We start from the raw sequence: 27,058 nt of genomic DNA, 5'->3' as shown, positions 1-27,058 counted from the left end.
AATGAAGACATCTTATATTCACCCAGTTTTAGTTTGCTTGTTCACATACTGCCCTCGTGTGTTGAGGCAGGGGTACTGATGCAACACGTAACACCTGCCTGGTATTATTTTATAAACATTCAATCGCTATTTGCTAAATGTTTTTATTTTATTTCACGAGCAGAAATGCATTCTTAACCATCAAATCTTCACCTGTGGTCCTAAAATGTTATCACTGTTCAGGCAATCGGGGCTTTTCTCACAATAAATTAACTACACACCATCAATCTGAAATCAGGGTCAAAATACCGGCTAACACCTGGAGTGATACGTGCTATTGTACTTAAAAAACACAATGCTGATTTAGTTTCTTGTTTTATTATGATGGAATAACCATATACACCCATGGTTGTATTGAACTATGCCACAGAACCCTCTCCTAAAGCTTCCATCTGCCTTCTTCAGTCCACAGCACGTCACTCCCGGCCGGCCTTCAGTTTCTCCTCCACCGTGTGGTCCCCCCTCGAGCCTCCCATGCAAGGCGGACTCTTAGCCAGGGAGGGGTCACTTCCCCACTGCTCAGGAGTCTTTACCTGGATGGCCAGTGCATGTACGCTGCTACTCAACTCCTCTTTCAAAGCCTCATTGACCAGACGGTGGCGCTGTATCAACGGCAGACCCTCAAACTGGGAGCTGACCACCAGGACACGGAAATGGGATTCAGAGCCGGGGGGCACGGCGTGCATGTGGCTTTCATTGTGGACCTCCAAGTGGTCCGGCTTGAGTTTGTCGGCCAGTTTGGTTCTTATAGACCTCTCAACGGGCCGGCTCTGGTCTGGATCCATGTGTGGTCTGAAGTGGGCCAGAGGCCGGCTTGAGGCAAGACTGGTAGAGATGGGCCGAACACAGTGGAGGACAGTAGGAAGCATCGGCGGTTGGGGCAGAAGACCACCTATCAAAGCCAGATGTGTGTAAATCACTATTGCCGTGCTACATAATGACCGGAAAGATATTCATGTTGAGGTAGGCATAATTACGTCATAACAAGCTTTGGGGTGTATTAAAAACAATGCATGTTATCGGCAGAACTGGAGCCGAATTTAGAAGAGAAGAGGCTGGATCAGTGCGTCCCGAATAGGTCACAGGTCACCTGCTGCAGTAATGCCTAAAACCTACAAAGGTCTCTTCAGAAGAAGGTCTCTTCAGAAGAAGCTCTCCTTCATGGCCAGAGGTCCGTTTCACTACCCTGCTGCTCAGAGTTCAACACCTGACAGCTGGTGGGAACGAAGGTCAAATGCGACTTGTTTCGTGTCGAAGGGGGGCGACATTTAACTGTAACACCGCCTTTAACTAACACCTGCATAATACACATAAACATACATAAAAAGAAGAGTCGTATTGACATAAAATGACCAACATGTGTGTCTGACGTCACCGAGAAGCGTCGAAGATTACGCAAACAAATGGCGGAATGAAGCCACTACCGGTAAAGTGCCTGTTTAGCTGATAGCTTGGTGGCTAATTGGCTGCTCGCGTTAGCACCATAAACACTAACTACGTCACCTGAGCGAGCAATGGCGTCGTGAGCAGCTCATGTTCATCTACACTCAGTTAACCGAGTCATGAAGACCACGTGCGGAGCGAAGTTAGTGAACTACTCACCTCGTAAGTTCAGCGAGTGTAGCGTCTCTGCTAGCTACTCACCGGAAGTGACTGCGCATGCGCACGCGCTGCCGCTGGGTCGTGTAGTTCTTTTTACAGAAAGGTGTTGTAGTCCTGTAGCAGCATTACTTTAGTGTTTCCGGTCAAAAGTTGTCTGTTTTAGCTGCTCTTACTTTAACACTAAATCAATCTGATAAAAGGATTAAATGTGAACATGGTTTTGCTCTCTGATTATAATATAATTTACAGAACTGTATTTATCCATCTTACACTTTTCCACGTCTTATCTTTTTTGCATCACAGAAAAACGGCAGACAATGCAAAAAAATCTCTATGTAAAGAAATAAAATGCAATTGATTACTTTAAACATTCCTCGTAACAATCTTAGTTGAGTCTCTTTTACAGAAACTGCATATTATATCAAATGAAGATGTCTGTGGTTAAGGTGGTTAAATACATTAACTTCCTGTCTCGCATCAGAATAAGACAAGACTACTACAGTCCAGTAGCAGCGGAAAGTTAAGAACTTGTGTCTACGAACATTAAACAATATTTATATATATTTATGGTCAGAAAGAAACGACAAAGATTGACTTTAGTTTCTTTTTGTTTATTTCATGGTTCTTTGTTATCCATTGTGATTCCAAAGGGTCCGTTGCACAGCAAAGTGCAAACCCAATCAAAAATCAACAATGAGAGAAAATATAAGAAAGAAATCTCCCACACCTTTTAACAGAACTGATGTTGTCACATTTAGGCTAACTATGATTCATAACCAGTATTTAACATTGATGTATTTACTTATATTTCATTCTCATTTACAAAATACACAAAAATCAAAGACAACACACAGCATTGTTCATTTACACTTCTTTTTTTATACTTTCTTTTTATATTCATGGTTCCATAAACAGTTTCTATACTTACAAACAATCAACTACAGTTTCTACAGCACAGTACGATGACAAAGGTGATAAATTCTTTGTTACATTTAATTAATGGCAATGCAATATTATTGACAAAAGCCTGAAGACTCGGGGTTGTTTCAGAGAGGACACACAGATGTTGGCTCATCGTGTCATTATTAAGCCAACACACGTTTCAGTTGACAAGGCCAGCATATAGTAATGCCCTCCATTCCAACAGCTTCAAAGAGGAGAAGACAAATACCCAAACACTTATTGCTTTGTTAAACTTTTAACGATTGACCGTTGCTCCGGCAACAAGTTAATTATACAAAAGAACCCTGTAACATAAGCTAAGATATGTATCTACGAGAGACGATTTGAAGCTGGACGGAGCCGAACCGAGTCACTGACGGTTAGACAGCAGACTGTTGTACAACAGTTGTATGACATCGTTGTTCTTGAATGTCGCAGGACGACACACAGCGAGAAGAGGACCGCTGACGAGCAGCTTTTAGTCGTTAATGTGCATTCGTATACTATCAATGTGCTCTTGGGAGGGAATCTGGGCACATTTAGTTCATTTGGGTTCATTTAAAACACACCTGGACTCTTGTGAACAGTCTGCATCACCATCATAAGTCCGGTTAAGTCATCTGTTTCCAGGGGGGTCAAAAGGTTTGAAGAGCTATCTTATTAGTTACATTATAAGTACTTGTATTTACATATATTCATATCTATAACGGAGAATCGATGGTGTAATGTGTAAACTCAGGCCATACAAAATATTTGGCAATAATTAATGACAGGGTGGTACTCATGGCACACTCAAACATAATGGGTCGGATGTCAAATTTGGAGTTGGATCAGTGTGAGGCGGAGGGAGCGAAATGCAAGGGGCGTGTCCTCAGAGCTCGAAGCGCCTGTTTCTGTTCTTGGTGGGTTGTGGTCTTTGTGGTCTTTGTGGTCTTTGTGCTCTTGCTACCGCCACCATGTTCTCCACGACATCCCTAGCAAGGCTGCATCCAGTCGTGTCTTGAAGAACTCGTTCACAATTGTGCATGTACGGCGTACATTTAGTGCAATGGGTTGTCCATTTAGTTATTCAACCGGCGTGAGTCTACAGTATGGCTGCTATCCTACAAAATGGCAGTTTGGGCAACATCTTTTTTGTTAATCTGACATGTTAATGATTCTTTTCTTTCATCTTGCAATTGTGAACACATCCCCCTTGCTTTTCTAAAATCAGGGGCAATGTGGCGATGATATTGGCCAACGCTCTGTGGGGCGGTGACGTGTCAGCCCTTAGCAGTGAGTTCTCGTGTCACGTCTACATTAGTATAATAAGTTAACACAACTCTGCAATGCACTCAAAACCCTCCCCTTTCCCCAATTAATGCTCACTGTTCAACGCGTTATGTTCCCCAAGGGCAGAATTTAAAATACAACTGTACTTTGGGTGCAGTATTATTCAACAATGTTCATGTTGACTCTACTGATGCTAAAATCAAACGTATCAGCCCGTCTTCATCCAAGAGCAAAATCAATAAACAGTTTAAGTCCTGTATGTTGTCACACCGTGTTCAGTTATCAATAACAGACATCTACCCCACAAACGTTCACAAATCAGAATAGTGCTTGCCAAATATGTAATGGTAAAAGACATAAATAAATAAAAATCCCAATATTGCACAGAGGTTCAATATTGCACTAAGAAGCACGCTCACATTAATATAAACATTCAGTTCACACAAACAGTTAGATTATAGTTTATCCGTCATCTCTCTAGTGGGACCCGGTAGTCGTGGAGCTGCTCTACGGGAGACTTTGGTCGGGTTCATCAACCTTCACGCCGTCCCTGAAAGACTGTGCTGTCTTTTGTGGGAGAGATATTATGGGTTCTTGAGCAGACTTGTCCACGGTTTACACCTTGTACTCTGTTTTCATAAATGTACATACATACTTTGTGACATGCATAACACCCTCCGAAACATATATCATTGGAGACGAACATACTGTGAGCCTGGGAGGAGAGCTACTAAAAAGGCATTTCTTACAAAGGGATCTACTCAGGGGCATTCACGCCGGCAAATGGTTGTGCTTTAAATGGAACAAAACGCCTGATGACAGCACACAATGTCCACTTGGCACGGGGAACGTGTCCATAAAGTGGTTTGAATGATCTCACTGCTTTTTGGAGGAGATCGGAAACAACGCTTTAAAGGGAGATGGGGCTCGATCGGTCTCCTCGTCGCACTCTTAACAATAGCAAAAGCAAAACCTGGAATGTTCTATAATCTATAAAATGGCAGTTAGTCTGAACACCAACACGAGACCTCAGGAGATAAAGGAGGAGGACGGGTCTTTGCCAAGACCAGCAAAGGCAAAAATGCTTCAAATCAAGGCATAAAATGTCGCATTTGTTATTCTACGTCCAACAATGGCAAAGTACTCAAGACTTGATGGTGAGCTGAATTTGAAGAATAGAGGTGACGACAGAGAACTCTGCAACAAGGGCTAGTGGTTATTTCTATAAGTCATGGCTCATGATCAAGAACCCCCCGATCCCCTGACCTCCAACCCCAGGTGTATGTACTTATATTAGGGGGGCCACATCTAAATGTACCTTTATATTCCAGGGGGATGAAATGTCATGCTCTCACTGAACATGTTAATATCACTTTTTGTTACTTACTTTTGTCTCAGCTCAACCTTTAAATCAGGCATATCTAATAATCGCCAATCCCAAATATGTACAGCAGATCTGCGTCGCTCTTCTGCGTTTATGAGAGACGGGTTCGAGGGAAGGAATTGGAGGGCTCTTGAGCTGTTCGTTCACAGTGTGGTGAAAACTCCTCTGCCCCCCCCTCCCCCTCTGGAAAGGTGTCGGCGCCACATTATTTCAGCACCTGACCCCGCGTCTCTGGTAGTTTGAGGGCCAGAAAGCTGCCCACCGCCAGCGCCCCCGAGGCAAAGAGGATGGGCACAGCCTTGGTGATGCCGACGAAGGAGGTGAAGATGCTTATGCCTAAAACAGCCGCTAATTTACAGAGGGCGTTGAGGAAGCCAAACGCCGTGGTTCTGAAAGAGAGATGAAGAGTAAAGAGTCAGGTGATTGTCTGTGGTTTGATAATGTATGAAGAAGTGAACTTATAGAGCAACAGAGGAGTCATCTTTCACTTTGTAGACATCATCTTGCTCATAAACAGTTAAATTCATTGTAAAGGCTGCAGGCACTCTATACATCCACAAGATGGAGCTACATCTCTGAAGAGGGGCAACACAAAAGATTAATGTTCTTGCTTTGCTCAAATGCTTGAATTATGTTCCACAAATAATATCTTATATTAGGTATGCATTAGGGGCACATGCCACTAGAGCCAGTGGGTGCTTTAGGTCACGTGCCGGTCAATGATTTCACCCCACAGTGTCGACCATCCCTAAAAGCCAGCCAATAACTGCTGGGCGACTCCTATGACATCATTTGACATCAGCACCACTGGGCAGTCTTCACGGTGTCAAGGCGGTTTCAGGGCGTGTCCAACGTGCGTACCTCTTGTCAGAGGGGTAGAGCTCCACGGTCAGCACATCCAGGGCGTTCCAGGAAGCGATGCTGATCCCCCCGAACAGGCAGAGCAGAGCAATCATGGCTGACTCGCTGTTGCCAAAGGACAGGAAGAAACAGCTGATGCAGGAGATCACACTGGAGCCCGCTGCAGGTGGACGGAGGGGGAAAGACACATGTGACGTATGAAGAAAGGAAGGAAATCCTGCATACAGCAACTGAAAATTAGCATTATCATTTCCTTTTAAAGGTCATGTTATAAAACCAGAAAAGCCTAATAAACATGGTCAGAGTTCTGTCCATATATAAACAATGTCCAAAGGGTTATTGATAATTAAGGGGTGGAGTTGAACTGACAATATTGAGCCATGGAAGTACAGTAATATGTACAGTATGTTTGCATCGTCTCTGCCTCAAAAGAGGAAATCAATGGCTGTAGTTAATGTATGAAGTTCCTCTAAATGAGGGGTGACCAAACGGTGTTCCTTGGGGGGCCAAAAGCAAACACCTGTTGTATTGTGTTGTATTGTTAAGATGCAAAATGGTTCTAGGGCCCCACGTTGCCTTATGAAATGCCTTTTGTCCATGTGTCACTCTGCGGTAATAGACATCAACAATTGCTCTACAATTCCAAGCCAACATAACCATAATGTTATTTTGACTAGTAGCAATTCTAAATAAAATATATCTTAATTTATAATCGCTCACATTACCTAGCATCCTCAGCCGTCCGATCTTGTCCATGAGCAGCGCCGAGACGATGTTGCCCGGCAACACGGCCAAGGTGCCCAGGAAGCTGACGAAGTAGACCATGTAGGCGTTGTTCTCGTCGCTCACGTCGCTCAGCAGGCAGCCTTCTTTGTTGTGCAGGAAGGTGCTGTTGAAGAGCTTGCAGTTGACCAACCGGTACTTGAAGAGATCTGGGTGGGATGGGGGAAAATGAGCCCAGCGTGGTGATAAATATGCTTAACATTTAGAACTATAATCCCTTCCAATCTGCAGGAAGTAACGTTAGACCCAAACAAACAGTTATCATCTTACTGATGACTAGCTCATGTCCCCCTAGCTGAACAGATACATCAGTCAAAAACTACATTTCTTCATCTTCAACCCGTAATTGATTTCCCTGAATGTTTGTTTTGCTAAGACAATCAATCTCTGAAGGAGCGATGCAGCAGATTCCTCAGGGAATCGTGATGTAGTGACCACCACACTCCACCAGGCCCCCTCCTCCATCATAGACCTGCTCCACCACCACACTCCACCAGGCCCCCTCCTCCCTCATAGACCTGCTCCACCACCACACTCCACCAGGCCCCCTCCTCCCTCATAGACCTGCTCCACCACCACACTCCACCAGGCCCCCTCCTCCCTCATAGACCTGCTCCACCACCACACTCCACCAGGCCCCCTCCTACCTCATAGACCTGCTCCACCACCACACTCCACCAGGCCCCCTCCTCCCTCATAGACCTGCTCCACCACCACACTCCACCAGGCCCCCTCCTCCCTCATAGACCTGCTCCACCACCACACTCCACCAGGCCCCCTCCTCCCTCACAGACCTGCTCCACCACCACACTCCACCAGGCCCCCTCCTCCCTCATAGACCTGCTCCACCACCACACTCCACCAGGCCCCCTCCTCCCTCATAGACCTGCTCCACCACCACACTCCACCAGGCCCCCTCCTCCCTCATAGACCTGCTCCACCACCACACTCCACCAGGCCCCCTCCTCCCTCATAGACCTGCTCCACCACCACACTCCACCAGGCCCCCTCCTCCCTCATAGACCTGCTCCACCACCACACTCCACCAGGCCCCCTCCTCCCTCATAGACCTGCTCCACCACCACACTCCACCAGGCCCCCTCCTCCCTCACAGACCTGCTCCACCACCACACTCCACCAGGCCCCCTCCTCCCTCATAGACCTGCTCCACCACCACACTCCACCAGGCCCCCTCCTCCCTCATAGACCTGCTCCACCAGTACACTCCACCAGGCCCCCTCCTCCATCATAGACCTGCTCCACCACCACACTCCATCAGGCCCCCTCCTCCCTCATAGACCTGCTCCACCACCACACTCCACCAGGCCCCCTCCTCCCTCACAGACCTGCTCCACCACCACACTCCACCAGGCCCCCTCCTCCCTCACAGACCTGCTCCACCACCACACTCCACCAGGCCCCCTCCTCCCTCATAGACCTGCTCCACCACCACACTCCACCAGGCCCCCTCCTCCCTCACAGACCTGCTCCACCACCACACTCCACCAGGCCCCCTCCTCCCTCATAGACCTGCTCCACCACCACACTCCATCAGGCCCCCTCCTCCCTCACAGACCTGCTCCACCACCACACTCCACCAGGCCCCCTCCTCCCTCATAGACCTGCTCCACCACCACACTCCACCAGGCCCCCTCCTCCCTCACAGACCTGCTCCACCACCACACTCCACCAGGCCCCCTCCTACCTCATATACCTGCTCCAGTAGTCTATACTGAATATCCCTCAGTAGTCTATACTCAGTGGTCTATACTGAATATCAGTAACAGTGAGTGACTGACACGTGTTCACACCCGGAAGTCGCTGTTGTACGTCAGCGTGTGGATGCAGCTGCTGAACCTACAGGGACCCTTTTCTAAAACGTACGCAGACACAACTCTCATCAACGTTCCACATCTCGACACCTTGTGCTGTGACTTCAGTGGAGAAAAACAATCGATTGTCTAGTTTGAGTAGAGCGACAGACTCGGCTGAAACAACGGCGGGTTGAGGCTGGGTTGCTAGGAGACGTCGCGTCTGATGGTGGAGCTGATGGTGCTTCTCGTTTAGACGTAAGGAGAAGAAAAGAAGGAAAATACTGCGTCCACTAAAATGTAATATTTTAAGTTAGAGGGCCAGGACTATTCTATGTTAATGGGAAGATGACACCAGCTTCTATCCATCATGACGCTCGAGGACAAGAGAGTGAAACTGTGCCAATAGCTCCACTTATAAGGAGATCTGTTAAAATACTATAAGATCAACATCACGGTGTATGATAGTTTATTACAGTGGTCTCCTGGAGCCGGTCTTCTGTCGTTACACCTGGTTTCTTGCTCTGTCAATGTTGATTATACTTAGTTTGTTGGTGTGCACTGACGTAAGGCAATAGTTTCCTACCTTTGTATTAACATTAGGCCGTATTAGTGTGTGTCTGTGTGTGTGCGTGTGTGTGTGTGTGTATCCTACCTGTGTTGTAGAAGAGGGTGGCAATGAAGGTGCAGTTCTTGAAGAAGGTGTTGCTGGAGGTGATGTCTTCAAAGTAACACTCCTCGAACAGCGAGTCCTCAAACACCATGGATCTCATTTTCAGGTTCATAAACCTGCAAGCAGACACACACACAGACACACACACACACACACACACACAGACACACACACAAAGACACACACACACACACACACACACACACACAGACACACACACAAAGACACACACACAGACACACACAGACACACACACAGACACACACACAGACACACACACACACACAGACACACACACAAAGACACACACACAGACACACACACAGACACACATACACACACACACACACACAGACACACACACAAAGACACACACACAGACACACACACACACACACACAGACACACACACACACACACAGACACACACACAAAGACACACACACACACACACACACACACAGACACACACACACACACACACAGAGACACACACAGACACACACACACACACACACAGACACACACACAGACACACACACACACACACACAGACACACACACAGACACACACAGACACACACAGACACACACAGACACACACACACACACACAGACACACACAGACACACACAGACACACACACAGACACACACAGACACACACAGACACACACAGACACACACAGACACACACAGACACACACACAGACACACACAGACACACACAGACACACACACAGACAGACACACACAGACACACACACAGACACACACACAGACACACACACACAGACACACAGACACACACACAGACACACACACAGACACACAGACACACACACAGACACACACACAGACACACAGAGACACACAGAGACACACACACAGACACACAGAGACACACACACAGACACACACACAGACACACACACAGACACACAGAGACACACACACAGACACACACAGACACACACACAGACACACACACAGACACACACACACACACACACAGAGACACACACAGACACACAGACACACACACACACAGACACACACACAAAGACACACACACAGACACACACACACACACACACAGACACACACACACACACACAGACACACACACAAAGACACACACACACAGACACACACACACACACACAGACACACACAGAGACAGACACACAGACACACACACAGACACACAGAGACACACACACAGACAGACAGACACACACACAGACACACACAGACACACAGAGACAGACACACAGACACACACACAGACACACAGAGACACACACACAGACACACAGAGACACACACACAGACACACACAGACACACACACAGACACACAGAGACACACACACAGACACACACACAGACACACACACAGACACACACACAGACACACACAGACACACACACACAGACACACACACAGACACACAGAGACACACACACAGACACACACACAGACACACACAGACACACACACAGACACACACACAGACACACACACAGACACACAGAGACAGACACACAGACACACAGACACACACACAGACACACAGAGACACACACACAGACACACACAGACACACACACAGACACACACACAGACACACAGAGACACACACACAGACACACACACAGACACACACACAGACACACACACAGACACACACAGACACACACACAGACACACACACAGACACACAGAGACACACACACAGACACACACAGACACACACACAGACACACACAGACACACACACAGACACACACACAGACACACACACAGACACACAGAGACAGACACACAGACACACACACAGACACACACAGACACACACACAGACACACACAGGGATCGTGGGATCAGAAGGTAAAGAGACGATAGGTAGGTGGAGCGTGGGGATGCAAGTTTAGAGATTGAACTCATGCAGTTCAGGTTGAAAAGGTCAAAGGTCAAAGGAGACATCATCGACCGGCTTGTTAACCATGAACAAGTCTGCAGGGCTTTCATCCTGAAGCCACATTCATGTTTTCATTTTGGTCTGTTAACACTTTTAGAATAAATTCATCAACCAGGCATCGGATGTATAAAATATAGATATCAACCTTAAGATAAGGCACCATCGTGTAATTCAGAGTCCGCCACAGGAAACAGCCGACTCACTTGTCGTTGAAGTACTCTCCCTGCCGGTGGACCTGGTTTTCCAGGGTGAAGTTAAAGGTGACGTGTTCCACTTTCTCCTTGGCGAAGAACTTGGTGCGCGAGGCGTAGTCCTGCTTCTGCAGGTACTTGATCATGTCGGGGAACCACACCGTCAGACCGTAGTAGCTGGACGAGGAGAGAGAGACGGAGAACGTGAGAGTGTCCTGGAAACAGCTGCAGTAAGCCACCGTTCTTTAACCTCGTCCTACCTGAAGGACATGGAGAACCACACGGCCATCATCATGTAGGTGGTGCGGCGGTACTCGGGGGAGAAGACAGCCTGGAAATTACGCCACACCTGAAGGACACGCACACACACACACACACACACACACACACACACACGGACACAGAGATGGAAACACATAATAAACATGAAGTACAATCTATAGCATGGAGGCATAAAAATGTAAAAAGTTGACCACGTTTCCCTAAATAAAAAGCTGTAAAATGAAAATAAATCACTGTCACCTGACGGAAAAGTGTCGTGAGCTTGATCTTCCATTTCTCATGCCAGGCGGCACCGTCGCCCAAGTTCACCAGGTCATCCATCTGCTTCACTGTCTTGATGGTGGTCACCTTTGGATTGCATTAATGCGTTAAATGATTGTTGAATGTTAAAACTCAAAACATGCTTTTCTTTGTACCCTAAATTAAATGATTGTGCAATCTTTCAACACGCTTTGAAATATCAGTAGAATTAATGTCCTTTCCATATTCATCCATATCATTTCAAATGAATGTATGAATCTCAGCAAATCTGTGCAGCTTGAAGCCTTAAGAGAATACAGTAGTTTAAAGAAAAGGTGTTTTTAATTAATATGCAAATGAAGCAGCACAGAGGTTAACACCTGCTGCACACTGTGAAGACATGTTCTCCTGAAGACACACTGTGAAGACATGTTCTCCTGAAGACACACTGTGAAGACATGTTCTCCTGAAGACACACTGTGTGAAGACATGTTCTCCTGAAGACACACTGTGAAGACATGTTCTCCTGTAGACACACTGTGAAGACATGTTCTCCTGTAGACACACTGTGAAGACATGTTCTCCTGAAGACACACTGTGAAGACATGTTCTCCTGAAGACACACTGTGAAGACATGTTCTCCTGTAGACACACTGTGAAGACATGTTCTCCCGAAGACACACTGTGAAGACATGTTCTCCTGTAGACACACTGTGAAGACATGTTCTCCTGAAGACACACTGTGAAGACATGTTCTCCTGTAGACACACTGTGAAGACATGTTCTCCTGAAGACACACTGTGAAGACATGTTCTCCTGAAGACACACTGTGAAGACATGTTCTCCTGAAGAAACACTGTGAAGACATGTTCTCCTGTAGACACACTGTGAAGACATGTTCTCCTGAAGACACACTGTGTGAAGACATGTTCTCCTGAAGACACACTGTGTGAAGACATGTTCTCCTGAAGAAACACTGTGAAGACATGTTCTCCTGTAGACACACTGTGAAGACATGTTCTCCTGAAGACACACTGTGAAGACATGTTCTCCTGAAGAAACACTGTGAAGACATGTTCTCCTGTAGACACACTGTGTGAAGACATGTTCTCCTGAAGAAACACTGTGAAGACATGTTCTCCTGTAGACACACTGTGAAGACATGTTCTCCTGAAGACACACTGTGAAGACATGTTCTCCTGCAGACACACTGTGAAGACATGTTCTCCTGTAGACACACTGTGAAGACATGTTCTCCTGAAGACACACTGTGTGAAGACATGTTCTCCTGAAGACACACTGTGAAGACATGTTCTCCTGAAGAAACACTGAAGACATGTTCTCCTGAAGAAACACTGTGAAGACATGTTCTCCTGAAGAAACACTGTGAAGACATGTTCTCCTGTAGACACACTGTGTGAAGACATGTTCTCCTGTAGACACACTGTGAAGACATGTTCTCCTGAAGACACACTGTGTGAAGACATGTTCTCCTGAAGACACACTGTGAAGACATGTTCTCCTGAAGACACACTGTGTGAAGACATGTTCTCCTGAAGACACACTGTGAAGACATGTTCTCCTGAAGACACACTGTGAAGACATGTTCTCCTGAAGAAACACTGAAGACATGTTCTCCTGAAGAAACACTGTGAAGACATGTTCTCCTGAAGAAACACTGTGAAGACATGTTCTCCTGAAGACACACTGTGTGAAGACATGTTCTCCTGTAGACACACTGTGAAGACATGTTCTCCTGAAGACACACTGTGTGAAGACATGTTCTCCTGTAGAAACACTGTGAAGACATGTTCTCCTGTAGACACACTGTGAAGACATGTTCTCCTGAAGACACACTGTGTGAAGACATGTTCTCCTGAAGACACACTGTGAAGACATGTTCTCCTGTAGACACACTGTGAAGACATGTTCTCCTGTAGACACACTGTGTGAAGACATGTTCTCCTGTAGACACACTGTGAAGACATGTTCTCCTGAAGACACACTGTGTGAAGACATGTTCTCCTGTAGAAACACTGTGAAGACATGTTCTCCTGTAGACACACTGTGAAGACATGTTCTCCTGAAGACACACTGTGTGAAGACATGTTCTCCTGAAGACACACTGTGAAGACATGTTCTCCTGTAGACACACTGTGAAGACATGTTCTCCTGTAGACACACTGTGAAGACATGTTCTCCTGAAGACACACTGTGTGAAGACATGTTCTCCTGAAGACACACTGTGAAGACATGTTCTCCTGCAGACACACTGTGAAGACATGTTCTCCTGAAGACACACTGTGAAGACATGTTCTCCTGAAGAAACACTGTGAAGACATGTTCTCCTGTAGACACACTGTGAAGACATGTTCTCCTGAAGACACACTGTGAAGACATGTTCTCCTGTAGACACACTGTGAAGACATGTTCTCCTGAAGACACACTGTGTGAAGACATGTTCTCCTGAAGACACACTGTGAAGACATGTTCTCCTGCAGACACACTGTGAAGACATGTTCTCCTGAAGACACACTGTGAAGACATGTTCTCCTGAAGACACACTGTGAAGACATGTTCTCCTGTAGACACACTGTGAAGACATGTTCTCCTGAAGACACACTGTGAAGACATGTTCTCCTGTAGACACACTGTGAAGACATGTTCTCCTGAAGACACACTGTGTGAAGACATGTTCTCCTGAAGACACACTGTGTGAAGACATGTTCTCCTGTAGACACACTGTGAAGACATGTTCTCCTGAAGACACACTGTGTGAAGACATGTTCTCCTGAAGACACACTGTGTGAAGACATGTTCTCCTGAAGACACACTGTGAAGACATTTTCTCCTGAAGACACACTGTGAAGACATGTTCTCCTGTAGACACACTGTGTGAAGACATGTTCTCCTGAAGACACACTGTGAAGACATGTTCTCCTGTAGACACACTGTGAAGACATGTTCTCCTGCAGACACACTGTGTGAAGACATGTTCTCCTGAAGACACACTGTGAAGACATGTTCTCCTGTAGACACACTGTGAAGACATGTTCTCCTGAAGACACACTGTGAAGACATGTTCTCCTGTAGACACACTGTGAAGACATGTTCTCCTGAAGAAACACTGTGAAGACATGTTCTCCTGAAGACACACTGTGAAGACATGTTCTCCTGAAGACACACTGTGTGAAGACATGTTCTCCTGAAGACACACTGTGTGAAGACATGTTCTCCTGAAGACACACTGTGAAGACATGTTCTCCTGAAGACACACTGTGAAGACATGTTCTCCTGAAGACACACTGTGAAGACATGTTCTCCTGAAGACACACTGTGAAGACATGTTCTCCTGAAGACACACTGTGTGAAGACATGTTCTCCTGAAGACACACTGTGTGAAGACATGTTCTCCTGAAGACACACTGTGTGAAGACATGTTCTCCTGAAGACACACTGTGAAGACATTTTCTCCTGAAGACACACTGTGAAGACATGTTCTCCTGTAGACACACTGTGTGAAGACATGTTCTCCTGAAGACACACTGTGAAGACATTTTCTCCTGAAGACACACTGTGAAGACATGTTCTCCTGTAGACACACTGTGAAGACATGTTCTCCTGCAGACACACTGTGAAGACATGTTCTCCTGAAGACACACTGTGAAGACATGTTCTCCTGTAGACACACTGTGAAGACATGTTCTCCTGAAGACACACTGTGAAGACATGTTCTCCTGAAGACACACTGTGAAGACATGTTCTCCTGAAGACACACTGTGAAGACATGTTCTCCTGTAGACACACTGTGAAGACATGTTCTCCTGAAGACACACTGTGAAGACATGTTCTCCTGTAGACACACTGTGTGAAGACATGTTCTCCTGCATACAGACACACTGTGTGAAGACATGTTCTCCTGAAGACACACTGTGAAGACATGTTCTCCTGAAGACACACTGTGAAGACATGTTCTCCTGAAGACACACTGTGAAGACATGTTCTCCTGTAGACACACTGTGAAGACATGTTCTCCTGTAGACACACTGTGAAGACATGTTCTCCTGTAGACACACTGTGAAGACATGTTCTCCTGAAGAAACACTGTGAAGACATGTTCTCCTGAAGACACACTGTGAAGACATGTTCTCCTGTAGACACACTGTGAAGACATGTTCTCCTGAAGACACACTGTGAAGACATGTTCTCCTGTAGACACACTGTGTGAAGACATGTTCTCCTGCATACAGACACACTGTGTGAAGACATGTTCTCCTGAAGACACACTGTGAAGACATGTTCTCCTGAAGACACACTGTGAAGACATGTTCTCCTGAAGACACACTGTGAAGACATGTTCTCCTGAAGACACACTGTGAAGACATGTTCTCCTGAAGACACACTGTGTGAAGACATGTTCTCCTGAAGACACACTGTGAAGACATGTTCTCCTGAAGACACACTGTGAAGACATGTTCTCCTGTAGACACACTGTGAAGACATGTTCTCCTGCAGACACACTGTGTGAAGACATGTTCTCCTGAAGACACACTGTGAAGACATGTTCTCCTGAAGACACACTGTGAAGACATGTTCTCCTGCAGACACACTGTGAAGACATGTTCTCCTGTAGACACACTGTGAAGACATGTTCTCCTGAAGACACACTGTGAAGACATGTTCTCCTGTAGACACACTGTGAAGGCATGTTCTCCTGTAGAAACACTGTGAAGACATGTTCTCCTGCAGACACACTGTGAAGACATGTTCTCCTGAAGACACACTGTGAAGACATGTTCTCCTGCATACAGACACACTGTGTGAAGACATGTTCTCCTGCAGACACACTGTGAAGACATGTTCTCCTGAAGACACACTGTGAAGACATGTTCTCCTGTAGACACACTGTGAAGACATGTTCTCCTGAAGACACACTGTGAAGACATGTTCTCCTGAAGACACACTGTGAAGACATGTTCTCCTGAAGACACACTGTGAAGACATGTTCTCCTGCAGACACACTGTGAAGACATGTTCTCCTGTAGACACACTGTGAAGACATGTTCTCCTGAAGACACACTGTGAAGACATGTTCTCCTGTAGACACACTGTGAAGGCATGTTCTCCTGTAGAAACACTGTGAAGACATGTTCTCCTGCAGACACACTGTGAAGACATGTTCTCCTGAAGACACACTGTGAAGACATGTTCTCCTGCATACAGACACACTGTGTGAAGACATGTTCTCCTGCAGACACACTGTGAAGACATGTTCTCCTGAAGACACACTGTGAAGACATGTTCTCCTGTAGACACACTGTGAAGACATGTTCTCCTGTAGACACACTGTGTGAAGACATGTTCTCCTGAAGACACACTGTGAAGACATGTTCTCCTGAAGACACACTGTGAAGACATGTTCTCCTGAAGACACACTGTGAAGGCATGTTCTCCTGTAGAAACACTGTGAAGACATGTTCTCCTGCAGACACACTGTGAAGACATGTTCTCCTGAAGACACACTGTGAAGACATGTTCTCCTGAAGACACACTGTGAAGACATGTTCTCCTGAAGACACACTGTGAAGACATGTTCTCCTGAAGACACACTGTGAAGACATGTTCTCCTGTAGACACACTGTGAAGACATGTTCTCCTGAAGACACACTGTGAAGACATGTTCTCCTGAAGACACACTGTGAAGACATGTTCTCCTGAAGACACACTGTGAAGACATGTTCTCCTGAAGACACACTGTGAAGACATGTTCTCCTGTAGACACACTGTGAAGACATGTTCTCCTGAAGACACACTGTGAAGACATGTTCTCCTGAAGACACACTGTGAAGACATGTTCTCCTGCAGACAGACACACATGTAAAGCATCTCATTGTGTGACGTACAGAGAAGACCCTCTCTGGGTAACCCTTGGCCCTCATGTTGGTGTCATGGACCTGCTTCAGAATCATCCACGCCTCGTCGTGCTTCCCGTTCTGGAGCAGAGAAACAAAAGGAAGTTCCCCTGTTAGTCAGTTCTCAAGTTGTACTGAAGTACCTTTTGGAAATTAAAGCCACAGGGATCTATTGCATCTATTACTCTGATTTTCCACATTGTATATTTAGTTATTTATTCATATGTACACCTTTATTTTCTAATTATTTTACAACAATTCCTTAAGATGTGAAAACCAGCTTTGTCCTATTTTAAGTGCGTAGACTTTATCCAGTAACTTCAGCAGTACTTCACTATTCAGCCTGCTTCAGTATGGATATATGCACATATTTATTTACTTCTTCAAAATATTCCAGAAAAGTGTGCAAGCAGCACTTTGTCTCCATTACGGCGTCCACGACTGCTTTCTGCTTAAGGCTGTTTATGCATTCAGTATGTCAACATTTATTTAAATGATATATACATATTTATATATATATATGGACTGACCTCCAAGAAGAAGCGTGGGCTCTCGGGCATCATGGTGAGGGCAGAGATGGCCGCCACAGAGGGTAAGGCACACACCAACACAAAGACACGCCAGCTGTGGAATTGGTAGGCCGAGCCCATCTGGAAACTCCAGCCTGAATGAGGTGAGAGAGAGACACAGAGAGAGAGAGGGAGAGAGAGATGAGTGGGGGAGGGGAGGTCTAGAAGCAGCTGCAAGACCTGAATTGTGTGCTTCCTCCATTGAAACTGTCCTGCTCTGGCTGTATGCATTTATTGAGACTGCAGGGATTAATAACTGCATTGCAGTGATTTACCATAAGTGCTCCATTTGGTTAAATGCATTGCTCTTCTTTAAACCACTATTTTAATTGTGTTGGCAATGTGACAAACAAACTTTCTTTTCCCCCTCGACAGTACGTGTATCAGTATGGTTCAAATAGATCACGTTGAACTGTACACATACTTCAAACTGTATTTAGTTACTTTGCACCGCTGTCTGCAGAAGAGAGTTGAGATGTTTAGCTAACACATTAACTAACAGGCGTCCGGCATACATATTATATTGACTGAGGGTTGTTGTTCATACCGTAGTGTGGGATGATGGCCCAGGCCATGGCGGAGGCGTAGATACCGCCGATCATCCAGAACATGCAGAGCCAGCTCAGATGCTCTCCTCGCTTCTCCTGGGCCAGGAACTCAGAGTAATAGGAGAACACGATGGGGATGGAGCCGCCGATGCTGTGGAGGAACGAGGGAGGAATTCAAAAGGGAAAGCAGGAGAAGAGATCCACATGGAGGAGAAGCAACAGAGGAAGACACACGCAAGATGGCAAGAGTCATTTAAAAAGGAAAAGAAAAAGAGAAGAGAAGAGTGACAAAGAAACAACACAACAAAGAGAGGGAGGCGTTGAGAGGAAAACACAAAGAATTGAAAGAAAGGGTTTTTAAGAAAAAACAGAGCAGCAGAGTAGATGCAGATTAAATGTTTTTTTTAAATGTCCTGACTGCAATCCATAACACTATATTTCTATGTACATGTTCTACCAGCGTTGTACAATCCAATGGCAACACAGTCAGAGCCCTGCAGTCACACAGGGGCTCTGATCGTTAATACAATCACTCCATTTGGATAAAGTCCAAAGTTCACCACAATATGTCATATCCATAATGAATAGGTCACTATGCACATTTCACCAGAATAACAGACACCTACAGTTTCACAGTCTGCAGATGAGTTTTCATTGTGTAAGGCGAGGTGGGAAGAGGAGTCGCTTTTCTGGAGCTACACTATTTAAATCAAATATTATTAAAAGAAGAAGCCCGAGTGTTCCAGCTGGAACAGACGGGGTGGACCACCACCTCACTGCAGTGGGAGTCGGTGTCCTGCAGCACAGGGAACCGCTCTGGCCTTCAAATACAACTCTGATAACTGCCACTTACAGAAGTTCTCCGATGACGACAGGGAATACAGAGAACTGAACCAGGACTTTATAGGATGGTGCCAGCGGAACCGCCTCCAGATCAACTGGACTGGACCGGAGCAGCATCACCACAGCTGACAGGAAGAGGCTGAACAGACTGGTAAAGGATGCGGTGGAGGTGGTGGGGGACAGGAGGATAATGGCTCATCTATCATCCCTAATGGACAACAGCTCCCATGCAGGACACCCTGCACAGCCACTGGCTTATTTATCCCCGGTGTGCGAAGGAAAGGTACCGCAACTCACACGGTGGAAAATAACTTTACTTATTCCGCCTGTGTATATATAATGTTATTGTAGATTCTTACTGTTTTACTGTTTATTTAAAACACTTGTTTTTAATTTAATAAACTATGTTTCTGTTGCATTTGATCCCTTTGCTGCTGTACATGTCCCCCCCTTAATAAAGGATTCTCTTATCTTATCTTAAGTAAATGACTACCTTAAGTACAATTTGAAGGAAATAGGAACATCAAAGCGCATTCCAACACTTAAGTGCAAAAATAGCTCCTGAAATGCAAAAGAGCGTCACAGACATCGAAGTATCTGAGGGCGGTGTTCCTTTAACAATCCTTTAGCAATGTGAGCTCTGCATCTGTTCCCTGAGATGTGGCTCCGCCTGTCAAGTCCACCGGTGTGCCCCATGTGGTCGGCCCTCTTACCCCACACCAGAGGCCAGGCGGCAGAACAGGAAGGAGACGTAGCCCTGGACGAAGGACGAGAAGAAGGCAAACACGCTGTTGATGGAGAGGGAGATCAGGAGGGTCTGCCGTCGGCCAATCCGGTCGGCCAGGCAGCCCCACACGAAGGCCCCGACCATCATCCCCAGGTACACGATCAGACCTGGAGGGAGGAAGAGGAGGAAGAGGAGGAAGAGGAGGAAGAGGAGGAAGGGGGAGGAAGGGGGAGGAAGGGGGAGGAAGAGGAGGAAGGGGGAGGAGGGGGAGGAAGGGGGAGGAAGAGGAGGAAGAGGAGGAAGGGGGAGGAAGAGGAGGACGAGGAGGAAGAGGAGGAAGAGGAGGAAGGGGGAGGAAGGGGGAGGAAGGGGGAGGAAGAGGAGGAAGGGGGAGGAAGGGGGAGGAAGAGGAGGAAGGGGGAGGAAGGGGGAGGAAGGGGGAGGAAGAGGAGGAAGAGGAGGAAGGGGGAGGAAGAGGAGGAAGAGGGAGGAAGAGGAGGAAGAGGAGGACGAGGAGGAAGAGGAGGAAGGGGGAGGAAGGGGAAGGAAGAGGAGGAAGAGGAGGACGAGGAGGAAGAGGAGGAAGAGGAGGAAGGGGGAGGAAGGGGAAGGAAGAGGAGGAAGAGGAGGACGAGGAGGAAGAGGAGGAAGGGGGAGGAAGGGGGAGGAAGAAGAGGAGGAAGAAGAGAAGGAAGAGGAGGAAGGGGGAGGAAGAGGGAGGAAGAGGAGGAGGAAGAGGAGGACGAGGAGGAAGAGGAGGAAGGGGGAGGAAGGGGGAGGAAGAAGAGGAGGAAGAAGAGAAGGAAGAGGAGGAAGGGGGAGGAAGAGGGAGGAAGAGGAGGAGGAAGAGGAGGACGAGGAGGACGAGGAGGAAGGGGGAGGAAAGGGGAGGAAGAGGGAGGAAGGGGAAGGAAGAGGAGGAAGAGGAGGAAGGGGGAGGAAGGGGGAGGAAGAAGAGGAGGAAGAAGAGAAGGAAGAGGAGGAAGGGGGAGGAAGAGGAGGAAGAAGAGGAGGAAGGGGGAGGTAGGGGGAGGAAGAGGAGGAAGGGGGAGGAAGAGGGAGGAAGAGGAGGAAGGGGGAGGAAGGGGGAGGAAAGGGGAGGAAGAGGAGGAAGAGGAGAAAGGGGGAGGAAGGGGGAGGAAGAAGAGGAAGAGGGAGGAAGAGGAGGAAGGGGGAGGAAGGGGGAGGAAGAAGAGGAAGAGGAGGAAGGGGGAGGAAGAGGAGGAAGAGGGAGGAAGAGGAGGAAGAGTGATGAGTCGGCGGTTAAGAAAGTGATGTGATTGGAAGAGATAACGAGGAAGTGTGGAGACAAAGGGAATGATAATGAGTTATTATTCATCAACTCATTGATATTACTTCCACTCTCATTAGATTTCCAAAGCTAATTTTTGAGGCCTTCTTGGACTGCTGAAGTATTTAGTATAAAGCAAAAAACCGAGAGAGAGATAAGTACCCCACAATAATTATTATTATAATTATTATATTATTATTATTATTATAATAATATAATAATAATAATAATAATATAGCTCATTGTCAGGTTAGCGGTACCCGGTAAAGCATGGGCACCTGACCAATCCTAGCGCCTGCCCGTCTCTCTAGCTTACAGAGACATGATGCTGGAACACACACACAGACACACACACACAGACACACACACACACACACACACACAGACACACACACACACACACACAGACACAGACACAGACACAGACACACAGACACACACAGACACACACACACACACACACACACACACAGACACAGACACAGACACACACACACACACACACACACACACACACACACACACACACACACACACACACACACGCACACACCCCGTATTGACATCCTGTCAGCCTCCATGCGCCTGCAGTGTCACCGCTCTGGGTGGTGGTGAGGCCAGTGTGGTGTCTGGTCCTGACATCTGCGTTTCAGTATCTCCACTGAACAAATACTTTGTTCTGATTGGACCATCAACGCGGTCCAGGGTTTCACTGCGAGGCCACAAGTCGATTGTGTGCACTTTAAATCAATTCCACCATCATTAGGCCAGTGAGACCACAGCACCTCGTCACAGAGGGCTGATCAATGGACTCAACAACTCGATGTACACTTGTTCCAGGGCTGATTGTGACTATGAGCACTTTCCTCCACTGGCCGCTGCAGTGTGTTGTTTTAACTGTTAAGATGCGTTTCATTCCGCATGGCACCGCCTGTTTGTAACAACAAGCACCAACAATCAAGGAGACAAGCACCAACAATCAAGGAGACAAGCACCAACAATCAAGGAGACAAGCACCAACAATCAAGGAGACAAGCACCAACAATCAAGGAGACAAGCACCAACAATGAGGGCACAAGTTGCTTCTTCATTGCTAAATGGTGTGAATGAACCAGACAGATAAGCCATCACGGGGGTCGTTTATTCAACAGGCGAGGGCGCCTCCACGGGCTTTAAGCTGACCGGTTAGCTCAGCTAAGATCATCCACCACACAGTCTAACAAGCTCGTTGCTGGGATGAGTAAATTGGACTCATAATTAAAATATTGAGGGGCGAAAGCAGAGTTCAGCCCTGAGGATGGATGTTAATATGAAGAGGCCTTTTCCATTAACTTGACATGAAAAGACCTTTGAATGCATCGACAGCGGCGTGTTTGTGACTCTCCTCTGTGTGTCAACACTGCAATGCTGAATCTTTCATTCCCTTGTTTGATTGATTGCAGGTGATTCTTTGTGTGCAAAGCAGGTGTGTACTCCCCCCCCCCCCCCCCCCCCGGTGAGTTTGAGTCAATATTCCCATGTACGCCTACGTCCTCTGTGCATGCGTTCCACCCCGGCCGGCTGGCTTTGAGGATGACAGGGCTCAATAGTCGCAGTGCAGCAGCATTTAGCCGTAGAGTGGATCTTCTCAAGTCTGAAGAATCTGCTGGGCTGACCCGTCAACACCATTGATTGGGAGTTGTAGCAGAGTGGTGATTGTTTCTGACTTGATTCTGGTGTTTAGAACACAGCCAGAGACGAGCCACACACTGGCCTCTGTACGACCTTGTTCTCATGGTGCGATCAGGGGGGTCATCGGGCAGCCCCTCTGTAGTCCAGGCACCAGATCTAATATAGTCATAAAGTACAGGTTTTTATTTATGATTAGATGAACTTAAGTGCATTTCAGCCCGTTGTTTGGTTCACTCTCTCTTCCGGAGTGTGAGCTAAAGGAGAGGGAACTTGTGTTGTCTCCTAACTGGATGCTTAAGAAAGCAACTGTACGATATTTATTTATGTTATTTAAACCCTGAGGCGTTCGTTGCAGTATTTGTTTCACATTTGATTCCTCTGACTGACAACGGATTGCTGCACCCAACAGTAATGTGTGGGGGTCGCTGCCTCGTCCATTCTTTAATAATTCATATGTTGTGGTATTAGAGAGAGAGAGAGAGAGAGAGAGAGAGAGAGAGAGAGAGCTGCAGGATGGGGAGTGAGAGGACGGGAGAGAGGAGAAGCAGGAGTCTTCAGTCAGCCGAGCACCTCATCACTCTGGAGAGGAAGTGGGGGGAGGGGAGGATGGAGAGCGAATGAGAGAGAGAAAAGAGAGAGAAGATAGAGAGAGTGTGAAAAAAAGAAAAAAGAAAGGAGGAGGAGGAGGACAGTGGCCAGTCTGCCCTGTGACAGAGGTGCCAACGGCTGCTGGGCAGAGTGTGTGTGTGTGTGTGTGTGTGTGTGTGTGTGTGTGTGTGCATGAACATGGAAAGAGAAAGTGTGTGTGTGTCTGTGTTCATGAGGGCGGGGGCAGGACAAGGGGCTCTATTTATAGCCCGTTTTCCTGCCAGAGCGCACAGAGCTTTTTGAATGAGCCGGGAGGCTCGTCAGCACCATGGAGAGCGCACGCCCTCGTCAGTCAGCATCACACTGCTCACCCCGAGGCTGCCTCACTCCGAGGCTGCCTCACTCCGAGGCTGCCTCACTCCGAGGCTGCCTCGCCCCCTGACACTGAGGCTGCCTCACTCCGAGGCTGCCTCACTCCGAGGCTGCCTCGCCCCCTGACACTGAGGCTGCCTCACCCCGAGGCTGCCTCGCACCCTGACACCGAGGCTGCCTCGCCCCCTGACACTGAGGCTGCCTCACCCCGAGGCTGCCTCGCCCCCTGACACTGAGGCTGCCTCACCCCGAGGCTGCCTCGCCCCGAGGCAGCCTCGCCCCCCTGACACTGAGGCTGCCTCACCCCGAGGCTGCCTCACTCCGAGGCTGCCTCACCCCGAGGCTGCCTCGCCCCCTGACACTGAGGCTGCCTCACCCCGAGGCTGCCTCACTCCGAGGCTGCCTCACCCCGAGGCTGCCTCGCCCCCTGACACTGAGGCTGCCTCACCCCGAGGCTGCCTCGCCCCCTGACACTGAGGCTGCCTCACTCCGAGGCTGCCTCGCCCCCTGACACTGAGGCTGCCTCACCCCGAAGCTGCCTCGCCCCCCTGACACTGAGGCTGCCTCACTCCGAGGCTGCCTCGCCCCCTGACACTGAGGCTGCCTCACCCCGAGGCTGCCTCGCCCCCTGACACTGAGGCTGCCTCACCCCGAGGCTGCCTCGCCCCGAGGCTGCCTCGCCCCCCTGACACTGAGGCTGCCTCACCCCGAGGCTGCCTCACTCCGAGGCTGCCTCACCCCGAGGCTGCCTCGCCCCCTGACACTGAGGCTGCCTCACCCCGAAGCTGCCTCGCCCCCCTGACACTGAGGCTGCCTCACTCCGAGGCTGCCTCGCCCCCTGACACTGAGGCTGCCTCACTCCGAGGCTGCCTCGCCCCCTGACACTGAGGCTGCCTCACCCCGAGGCTGGCTCACCCCGAGGCTGCCTCGCCCCCTGACACTGAGGCTGCCTCACCCCGAGGCTGCCTTGCCCCCTGACACCGAGGCTGCCTCACTCCGAGGCTGCCTTGCCCCCTGACACTGAGGCTGCCTCACCCCAGCCTCACCTCCAACAACACTCACTCTACTGTGTGTGTCTCATTTCAGAGAAGAAAGCACTTGTTGTGTATAGCGTTATTATTGTAGGATAAGAGCATCTGTGTTATTTTACATTTTAATTAAGGATTCATATTCAAAGTTCAGAATTTAAAGGTCATATCTTAACAACAACATTAGATATTCTCTGAGATTAAAAGGGTTAACTGAATAGACTGTATACTTGAGGTGCTATATTTAAAAAACATAAAATTATGGCAGCAGAAATCTCAAAACATTTGGGGAAATTTAAATCATTTAAATTCACAGCTCTAGAATGCAGCTGTTGACTGATAGATTGCATATTTCTTTTCAGATGTTTGCTAAATGCTAATATCCAAGCTTAATTCATAATTTCCTAAATGTTATGTATTCCCTCTGCCAGCATCTCTCAGGGGCTAATAAATAAAACACAAGTCGTCCTTCTCTGCATCTTCTTTTCATCCCATCTGTCTCCCTTCATCATTGATCTCAGCTCTTTGTTCTATGTTCATTAATTAAAATGCCAACGGGACATCACGATACACAAAGAAACCACAATGCACAGAGCGAAACTTTACAGAATATCAAGCAAAAGATATCTTTCCCTTCGTCAACACAATGGTCACAACAGGTGAAAACCTCTCGAGGTTATGTCACCAGCGCATGTATCACAACACCAAAACACCAAAACACCAAAACACCAAAACACCAACACAACGCTGCAGTTCTGCCTCCGCAGCTTCACAACAAGGACACGTCAATGTCAACCACAATGTGTCCTCCGGCACCACCAGGCATCACGCTGCCGGTTGACAGCCTCTCTCTGCTTGTCCTGCTTTCTATTTCCTTCATTTCTATGGTGGAAACATGCAGTGAATATGGGATGTGTGTAATATATAGATGTGTGTAATATATATATACACACATCAAAAAGGCCATGAGAGACTATTCATTTTCTTTAGTGGAACTAGCAGTGATCCGTTTGCCTCCTTCTCTCTGCTGACATCTGAATGCTGTGAGGGAGGTCATATTAACCCCTCACACGCCGCGTACACAATGTAGTACAGACGCACACACACACACACATGTTGCCACGACAGTGCGTCTGGTTAAAGTGACCGGCACTATGACGGCAGATGAACTCTTTTTGGACCTTGTGCAGAAGAAGAAGGAGGAGGAGGGGGAGGGGGAAGAGGACACTAGGAAGCATGGGATGCAGAGAGGCGTGAGCAAAGGAGGCTCTCTAGAATGAGTCAGGCATGTTGCGTAACAGGGAGGAGGGGGGGAATCAGGGCTGGTCGTGTCTCCCTACTAGCTCCCCCCTGGCAAAACACAGAGCCAGCAGAGAGGGGGGGGGGGGGGGGGGGGGGCAGCTGGAAGTGACGGAGTATAACATTTGAGCTTGTTATACTAATTCT

General features: G+C 47.7%; 2 protein-coding genes across 2 annotated transcripts in view; both read right to left on the bottom strand.

Moving 5' to 3' along the window:
* Nucleotides 1-337: 337 nt before the first annotated feature.
* Nucleotides 338-1,728, bottom strand: bola1 (bolA family member 1). Its single transcript, XM_034528811.1, has 2 exons — nucleotides 1,642-1,728; nucleotides 338-931 (listed from the first exon to the last, which is right to left on the bottom strand). Exon 2 carries the CDS (start codon nucleotides 906-908, stop codon nucleotides 456-458), a length of 453 nt encoding a protein of 150 aa, XP_034384702.1. The 5' UTR covers nucleotides 909-931; nucleotides 1,642-1,728; the 3' UTR covers nucleotides 338-455.
* A 530-nt stretch (nucleotides 1,729-2,258) lies between these two features.
* sv2a (synaptic vesicle glycoprotein 2A) overlaps nucleotides 2,259-27,058 on the bottom strand; it is a 37,471-nt gene continuing 12,671 nt past the window's right edge. The window contains exons 3-13 of the mRNA XM_034529169.1: nucleotides 20,649-20,829; nucleotides 19,092-19,243; nucleotides 18,506-18,639; nucleotides 17,967-18,056; nucleotides 12,064-12,171; nucleotides 11,802-11,890; nucleotides 11,554-11,718; nucleotides 9,350-9,483; nucleotides 6,826-7,032; nucleotides 6,101-6,260; nucleotides 2,259-5,628 (exon numbers count right to left, since the gene is read on the bottom strand). Coding sequence (XP_034385060.1) covers nucleotides 5,445-5,628; nucleotides 6,101-6,260; nucleotides 6,826-7,032; nucleotides 9,350-9,483; nucleotides 11,554-11,718; nucleotides 11,802-11,890; nucleotides 12,064-12,171; nucleotides 17,967-18,056; nucleotides 18,506-18,639; nucleotides 19,092-19,243; nucleotides 20,649-20,829 — 1,604 coding nt within the window. The 3' untranslated portion in view covers nucleotides 2,259-5,444. The remainder of the gene's footprint in view (nucleotides 5,629-6,100; nucleotides 6,261-6,825; nucleotides 7,033-9,349; nucleotides 9,484-11,553; nucleotides 11,719-11,801; nucleotides 11,891-12,063; nucleotides 12,172-17,966; nucleotides 18,057-18,505; nucleotides 18,640-19,091; nucleotides 19,244-20,648; nucleotides 20,830-27,058) is intronic.

This window comes from Cyclopterus lumpus, chromosome 25 (assembly GCF_009769545.1).
Source record: "Cyclopterus lumpus isolate fCycLum1 chromosome 25, fCycLum1.pri, whole genome shotgun sequence".
NCBI lineage: Eukaryota > Metazoa > Chordata > Actinopteri > Perciformes > Cyclopteridae > Cyclopterus > Cyclopterus lumpus.
This window is presented reverse-complemented; position numbering and strand designations above follow the sequence as displayed.